Source organism: Henckelia pumila, chromosome 4 (genome assembly GCF_033568475.1).
Source record: "Henckelia pumila isolate YLH828 chromosome 4, ASM3356847v2, whole genome shotgun sequence".
Lineage (NCBI taxonomy): Eukaryota > Viridiplantae > Streptophyta > Magnoliopsida > Lamiales > Gesneriaceae > Henckelia > Henckelia pumila.
Genome location: NC_133123.1, coordinates 209,244,463 through 209,253,074, shown reverse-complemented (window position 1 = coordinate 209,253,074; position 8,612 = coordinate 209,244,463). Strand labels below are relative to the sequence as shown.

Below are 8,612 nucleotides of genomic sequence, written 5' to 3'. Positions count from 1 at the left end.
TCCGATGCTAATTTTCTTATTAATTTTTTATCTGTTTAATTACTTGATTTAGTTTAAATAATGATCTCTTAACCATGCCTGTTTTTCTGTTTAATCTCGTAAAACGGAAGTAGGATTACTTAATGAATAAAATTTACTCATGAAATAGAGTGTAGATAACAAAAGATATAGTGTAAATATCAGCTCCATTTTTTTTAAGTTTGTTTTTTCGGCAACGATCAAAATGTTTAGAAATACATATAAAATGTTGAATAATTTAGTTTTTTTTTTTAAAAAAAAAAGTAATTCATACGGACTGCGGTGTACTGTAAACTAGTTATTGGGACTTCAAAATAACCTACCATTTACAAATCCACATGTAAACTGACGGAAAATTCTATCGTCATCCGTAACATGAGAACATTTAAAAGTTTTAATCCAAAATTGGAAAATCTATATGTTCATATATTGTTGATGGAATAATTGATAATAATTAAACTCAATTGTATTTTTTTTTATTAAGTTACATGATTCACGGAATGATGTATTAACTTATTAGATGTATAAGGTGAAAATAATATAAGCCAATACTCACATAATTAAGTATCCATGATGAGTACCAGCAATAGATCAAACATACACTACTAGAAAATATGGCTTTCCTGACATTTTCTTGATGACATTTATTAAAAAGTGTCATTAATATATACATATAATGACATTGATTAAAAACCCAAATTTTAATATAATAAAAATCTAATTAGATATATTATACTGACATTTTTTATGAATGTGACTAAAAAAGATTTTATTTTTCCCGCTCCGCTTCCAAAATTTTCTCTCTCCCTCCAGAAATATCATTCTCACCGCCACGGGCCCATGGCCCATACATCCTTAATTCCTTTTTTTTTTCTCATTCTCACCGCCATTATATCCTTAATTCTTTTTTTTTTTCTCTCCAATAATCTCACTATCTCGTTGCCATTCCTCCCAGCCCCCAACATCGTCTCCCAGCTCCACCTTTGCCACCATCTACCACCGGCGACACCATCCTCACAGTCTGCCCTGCCGAGGTCGATATTCTTTTCTCTCCCACTGTCTCGCCTTCCGAAATCGTTGGTCGAATGTTTTTGTGCGCTCTGTTTTTCCTGGCTATTTACGAGCGTTTTCTCGTTGATTTCTGTAATTTCAGGTGGTAAAAGAGGTTTTAATCGACCTAAGGTAGAATTTTGACAAAGCACAGCTCATTTCCAGCCGTGGCCCGAGTTGTTCAGCCGCAAAACTACCTTTATCCACCGCTCAACCGTCTTGGTTCGGTAATTGATCGATCTGTTTCGATTTTAAGGAAGTCTTATTGTCGATTCCAGTCTTTTGTTACAGATTGATTTATAAGGCTGTCCGAGTGAGTAGTTTTATCCATTAAAATTTAATTTGATTTCGCCCCATTTAAAGTGGGAAGGAATTTTTACCTGGGATTCGCTAAGTCATGTCTTTTTCTGAATTGAATCTTTCTTTGCCTTCGGCAGTTATGTTGTGGTGAATAATCCTTTCAAATTCATGGATTTATGTGATTCTAATATTCGGTTACTAGGAATATTGATTAAAAGAATGTTTTGGTAATCAGTTTGGAGTATTTAGCTTTCGAGATTCTGGTTATGCTGCTCTTTTTCACACAGAGGATTTGAAACAGGAAAAGCACCAAGTAACAGTGGCATCACCGCTTGTGATTGCAGTTTTTAAGTGTGTTTCATATGTAGTTGCAGGAATATATCTCGCTGAGAGGCTCAATAGTTTCTTAGCTGATAACTGGACAAGCTTTGCCGGTCAAAACTTTTTTGACACGCAGAGGCTTTTTCTGTCGGTACTCTGGTCTGGACCTCTGTTGGTGATCGCAATCCTAATCCTGGTCGGTCATGTGTGACTCCTTTTCTTGTAATATTTATCGTTTACTTCTTCTCTTATGGTTCTTGTCTTACGCTTTTCAATATGCAGGTTAACACCTCGTTTTATCTCTGTCATCTTATTGTTAGATGGAAATGATCTGAGCTATACATCTTGCGAGAGTAGCTATCACTAAAGAGGATTGAGCTATTTTTTCTCTAAATCTCAGTGGTTCTCTTGCGTTTAGGTTTTCATCGAAAGTCCAAATTTTTGGTTTTCTTTATTTTGGCATCTGGCTGAAACTTTTCTGTTGGTTTATTCCAATCGGATTGACTCTTGGGTGAGATATTGATTAATAGACTAATTTTTGCTTAAGAGCTTTTTATTTTTACTTCTGGTTTTCTGATATGTTAACCACAATAATTTTGATTACCGAGTGCTTTTAATAGTTTAAATTGTATTTTTGTTTTATCATGAACAACAAACGCCACATTAAATATATGAAATGATATATATTTAACAGCTTAACAAGGTGGATTAATGCATCATATTATTATTTCCAGTATTGATTTTACACTTTTCTTGAAACTTGAACAATACATGATTACATTCCAACATTAGGAGACTTGTTACTCAGACTAGTACAGGACTGTGATTAGTTATCAGTTATTTTGATGTTTATTTCATGTTTATTTTGATATCAGTTATCTTGATATTACTAATATCCATTTATCTCTTTAATTTGATTTTACAATTTAAAATTATACCAGGATGATGAGTTCGTGTTTGGTAAATGTTGCCGCATATTTGTTAAATACTTGGAAACGGAGATTTCCAAATATCTTTATTTAATGCAGGTAATTTTTTTTAGTTTAGTTGTGTGTTTGTTTTTTTTAAATTTTTTAGTTTATATTTGTTTTATTGCTCTCCTTTTTTTCCATATGTGATATCTTTATTGGTAATGAAGCATCATCGGTTATTCACTATTTTACAAGTAATTTACAGTCTCTAGGATGCAATTTATTCGAGATTAGCATCATGATTAAATTAGCAATCTAAACTAATAAATGTTTTAAATAGATTAAGTTTTGATATCTGTAATGCAATACTACACACTAAAACAATAAAGTGCCATGGTATAATTTTGTTTCATTTTTGTTTTGGTAGTCTTTTTGTTTTTGTCTAACATGAATATACACATGGTGTTTTATTCGAATTATTGGCGCCTGGTTCTTTATTTTCGGTTATCACATATGATATTCCATTTTGTTGTGTTTTACATGGATCACTGGAACATTGAAAACTTGAATGGACTGAATATTTAATACACTGAAGAAGTCACCTATACATTTGATGTCCTCTCTAATTGATGAAGAGGAACGAGAGAAATCTGGTAATTGGGACCAAATCGTGTTATGTGATTTGGATAAACATGTTTTAATTTCATTTTTTTGTATCCTGATTTGTAAGTGGAACATGTTTATCTTGGATTTGAACTTTATTATTGATCGCCACATGAGTGCTTGTTATATGATGGATGGATGTCAAGAACTTGCACATGTCTATACTTAACAAATTAATATTCATTTTTCTAGTCATGATCTCTAATGGTTTTACGAAATATTAAATATTTATTCTATTAAGACATTAGTTATCTACTTATATTTCATTTACTATATATAATATTACAAGTATCTAGTCGGCTACGATGGTTCATGATCCGCTTAATTAGATGTATTCAACTATGGATTTTTTCGTGATGGGTTTAATTATTGTTTTTTGGTCACTCCATTTTGATTAGTTATCCAGAGTTTTTAGATATAATTTGATATTGTTTCATTAGTTTATGTGTGGATTCTGTGATGACTGAAGATTGTGTTGATTGATCTTCGAATGTCGTATTCTTATTAAGTTTAATGTTTTGGATTCCACTAGTCTAGTTTTCTTCTGTTCACGTCATTTTTTGTCATTCAAGTTTTTTTTATGTTTTGAGGCACTACTTATCATTAATGTCTTGGTTGTGAACTCATTCTTTAATAGGCATTTGATATTAGTGAGATATGCTAGAGTGTGTTAATTTCAGTATTATATTATTTATGTATTTGATATCTTATAATCAATGGTTTGAATGTTATTGTAAATTTATAATTTAGGTACCAAGTGTTTTTTATGAGGTCGATGAGAGGCTAATGCTTAGGGAACTGGAATAGATAATTGATTGCGGTATTTGTGATCTAAAGAAGTTTATGTTGCTGTTATTTCCGATAACACGGCTCCACATGGAATTTTCAATTCCAAAAAGTCAAATCTCGAAGCTCAGAGTTTCATCGGTAAGTTGAAATTTTAGCTCTTCATTTTATCTCGCGCTCACACATTTGGCGTGTTTTTTCCAAGCTTAAATGTTCATCAGAGAGCTTGCTTAGTGCGAATTGGAAATTGATCTTTGATTTCGGTGTCAAGACGTTTACACGTATGCAAGTGATAGGTAATTGTGATTCATGCTTTAATGAATATGAAAAATATGATTGCTGAAACTATTGAAGTGTGTGCTAAGAAAAGCAATTACACTTTCCTTCTTGAAGTTGTATTCTATGGGAAAATATTTGATGTTTGTCATTTTATATGATTCATGAATTTAAGTAGAATGAGTAGATCATCCTTTTCAGTTCTCTCTTGGGATATGGTAATCAGGTTTTTGCCTATTAGATAGAATGTGAGAGTCTGTTGGGTGTCATGTTACCTCCAAGACGTGGGGAACATACTAGATCAAATGACACAAATGAATTCACTTCTAAAATAATATGAATAATTTAAATGCAGAATCTTGAATATGGCAAGCATTTTGTTTACATGGTTTCAAACATTAAGCTTGCACTTTGTCTCATAAGCTGATGTGTTTTTTTAGAACATGTTCCCAATCCTATTCCATTAACTTTAGCATTGCAAGTTAAGATGAATTGAATTATTTCATATAAGATCTATCTGCAGATTTGTTCTAAAAAACACCAGTGTTCAATGCCAATAAATAAAATTTTTAATCTTGCTTCCTCACTTTTTTATTAAACTGTCAATGAAAAAATCCCATACTTTCAGGATTTTATTTCTGTAGTTTAATTTAAACGATTTTGTGCAGGATTCTCTTTATTCCTTGGACTAATGATTATAGAGTCATAGACTACATTATATTCATTAACTGTGCGACAATGGAAGCCGTAAAAGAACAAATTCTGGTCTTTGAGGATGGTAAGCCTCCAGTTTATGAGGAAATCAAAGCACTGGAACCAGAGACATCATCGTTTCACAAGAGGATCATACTGCTCAAGAAACACCTTGAAGAGAAGTCTAAAGAAGCTGCCAGTGCAGAATCAAATACATTATCTTTGAGAGAAAGCAATCAAAAAGTTTATCTTCTTGAATATGACAAATGGCTTGAAGAAACCAGAACCTTGGAGGCCAGCTTGCAATCTCTTGAAGAAAGCCATGGATTAGCTTTGAGAAATCAATTAGAAGGATTTGTTAGATTGACTCAATTGAATGTTAGGAGAATGAAAAATATGACAAATCATTTATTAATACTTTGATTCTATGAAATTTTTTGTTGATGTTTTAAGTCAATTTTCTATCTATTTGTTCTCATAATGGAGCATCACAACTATTAAACGTAAAGATTATATGTGATTGTAAAGATATTAAAAGAAAATTTAAAAATGTCCTTATAAATAATGAATTGTGACACTTTTCAATGTGATTACAAATTAGCATAAGTGATATTTATATGTCACAATAGTTCAATTAATGAGACATTCTAAATTGCCTTTATAAATGATCTTTAGTGACATCTTTTATTGTCGTTATAAATAAACATATAAGGCATACATAAGTGTCATTAAAAATGAACATTTCGTGACTTTAAGTTGTCTTGAAATCATTAAAAAGTGACACTTCTAGAGTCAGCATTAATATCTTATCATGATATTACAAAATGTCATAAAGGCTAAAACGACATTAAAATAGAGGACATTTATTATGAGTGTCACCAAAACCTTAATGTCACTAAATGTTTCATATGATGACATTTATGTATGTCAGAAAAACCATATTTTCTAGTAGTGATATACATATAATATATACAGTCGTACACATATATATAAATTAATCGATCTATATATTTTTTTGTATTAAATACTTTATATACATGCATCATACGTATCTCGGATTCTAGCTCCTATATATATTTGTATAGTATTTACCGGATCAAAAAAAAAATAGTATAGTATTTATAATTTATCTCATTGCATGTTATAAGAAAATTTTCTCAATAATCAGAGTATTTATGACAAAACTTAATTTTTGTTTTGGTCAATTAATTTTTTAAATTTTGGTTTGGTTACACTAACTTTTAGTTTCTAGTATTTTGGTCCAACTGCTAATGTGGCATCGAAAAATGCTGAAGTGACATCGAAAAATGATGACGTGACATCGAAAAATGCTGACGTCTCGAGCTGCTGCGTAAGTCAGCAATTGAACCAAAATCACTGAAAATTAAAAGTTAGTGTACGAAATTCAAATTTTGAAATGTTAATAGACCAAAACAAACTTCTTGGATAAAAAAAAAAACATTTTCTCAAACAAAACCTATTCGGATATTTAAGCTTCCTCGGAAACTAAATTCAAATATTCATATGACAGAACTTAATTCAAACACAATGAATCTAATTCAGATGGGTTCGGGATTGATTGAATCCGTTAACCATGTCGTAAAATTGTATTAAACAACAAGATATATATATATATCCCTCTAACCCCTACATAACCCCTTAATAAAACACCAACCAAAACCCAAGAAGACTCACAAGTTAGCATGGTAAACTTCAGTCAGATCAGGATAATACAAACCCCAGTGCCTCTCGATTCCTTGGGGCTTCAAATCTTCATTAAAAAGCGAGAAAATGTAAGCATCGATGTTCTTGTTGGGCCTCCTCGGTGTCCCTTGTCCGGACGATACGAGCCCTATCAAATTATTTACATAAATCTGTGCATTCCCTACACTTGCATCAGCAGCCCCCTGGGTCGGCCACCCGGTTTCCGACACCACAATCTCAATATTTTCTCCTCCAATTTTCTCCAATGCGGCGTGCACTGTGTCCACCATGGCATCAAACAGGTTATGGTAAGTCAGGGGTCCATCATGAACAGGCGCAGCACTGCCCTGCAAGAGCGCATAATCCAACGACACGTGTTCGGGTTCTGCGGCACGTGGGAAATATGGATATACGTTGACGAGAAGAGGGCTCTTTCTGGCGGCTAAAATGGAGACGATCCGCGTCATAAAAGGCACGGTTTCGGGGGAGAAAACGCCCTGCGATGGAGGAAACGAGGGTGGTCCTAAAACCGACATGGGAACCGCGGTGCTGACTCCAATGCCGCCTAGTTTTGCTGCATCCAAGGCGGCAGCCAGGTTCTGCATGGCGCCGGGTACGTACTTGGCTAATTCCCCTGGAATCACTTCATTGCCTGCGGATATACACAGGATACTCATACCCCATGCATAGGGAACCACATTGCCTTCCACCCACGACCTCGCTGCCGACGGATCAGCGGCTAGAGCTTGCAGGTCTTCGTTTCGGGTGCCCACGATGGCTGCTATCCCAGAACCTTGCAATGCTGACAGCACATCATGGTTGGGCTCGAAAAGCCGAATCTTTGGGACCCCTCTTGATCTTAGTACTGCAACAACGTCCAATGGCCGCGGAAGATTGTCTCCCAGGAGTCCATAGTTGATGCCGATTCCTCGTGCACCTTCAAGAATCACAAAATTAATGTTTTAACGAGAGAAGAAGTGGAGCCAATCTCCAAATTAATTTGTTTTCAGACATACCTGGATTGATGGTTAGCAAGAAGGTGATGATGACCTGCAGGGCTAATGCCTTGAAGTAGTACTCCATTATTACATATAAATCTATACAATTTATTTAGCTTAGCTTGTGATTTAAAGAGAATTAAATTGAACTTCTTTTGATATAGTAATTATTATATATGGGAAAGCAATTTATGCTAGAATGCATGCGTATTTCATCAAAAAAATGGGCTGTATTATTGCCTAAATTAATATAGTTCGATCCGTAATTCTTTACAATTAATGTATAAATAAAATACATTTGAAGATATTGAATGATTGTGCAAATCACTTATATATAGAATGGTTTCGTTTGTATCGATAAGATATATATGTGGTCTAATTGTCTTATCTAAGGGATTTTTTTTTCTGCGCTACATTTTAGTGAAAATTATCCCGTGATATATTTTGACCGAATAAGGATCATTGGATTTTCCAAAAAAGGGGTGTACCACTCGTAAAAAAATATGAAGAGTTTACTTGATCCAATAGCCAAATTCATGCGTTTATATGTGTGAAACCCCGTTTTTAATCTTCTATTCTCGAATAATTACACAAAATCGAACACGAAGAGCCGCGTAAAATCGAATCAAATTTTTATTTTATTTTTTTTTTAAAGGGATTGCCTCGCGCCCGCGCGAGCTTTCTCCTCGCGCGCGCGGGCAAAAGGTCCAGAGGCTCACGGAAGTTCTTGCGCCCGCGCGCGTGCGGGCAAAACTTCCAGAGCCCCTCCAAGCTAGCCGCGCGCGCGCGAGGTCCAGTCTCGCCCGCGCGCAGGCCAAACGGACAAAAACCTGGAAACACAAAAAAAAAACAACCAAGAGCATTTTCGATCAATTCTAAACTCAAGAACACA

General features: G+C 34.1%; 1 protein-coding gene and 1 long non-coding RNA gene across 7 annotated transcripts; one reads left to right on the top strand and one right to left on the bottom strand.

Moving 5' to 3' along the window:
- Positions 1 to 887: 887 nt before the first annotated feature.
- Positions 888 to 5,462, top strand: LOC140865567 (uncharacterized). Of its 6 annotated transcripts, none has more exons than XR_012144636.1 (6): positions 888 to 1,052; positions 1,172 to 1,295; positions 1,737 to 2,717; positions 4,014 to 4,190; positions 4,271 to 4,345; positions 4,994 to 5,462. It is a non-coding gene; the product is annotated as an uncharacterized lncRNA (long non-coding RNA). The 6 variants fall into 6 exon arrangements; XR_012144634.1 differs by lacking the exon at positions 4,271 to 4,345 and having other exon boundaries at positions 895 to 1,052; positions 1,737 to 1,885; positions 1,972 to 2,717; XR_012144635.1 differs by lacking the exon at positions 4,271 to 4,345 and having other exon boundaries at positions 895 to 1,052; positions 1,737 to 2,200; positions 2,631 to 2,717.
- Positions 5,463 to 6,709: 1,247 nt separating this feature from the next.
- LOC140862696 (putative glucan endo-1,3-beta-glucosidase GVI) lies at positions 6,710 to 7,499 on the bottom strand. Its single transcript, XM_073265728.1, has one exon. It carries the CDS (start codon positions 7,397 to 7,399, stop codon positions 6,710 to 6,712), a length of 690 nt encoding a protein of 229 aa, XP_073121829.1. The 5' UTR covers positions 7,400 to 7,499.
- Positions 7,500 to 8,612: the final 1,113 nt, after the last annotated feature.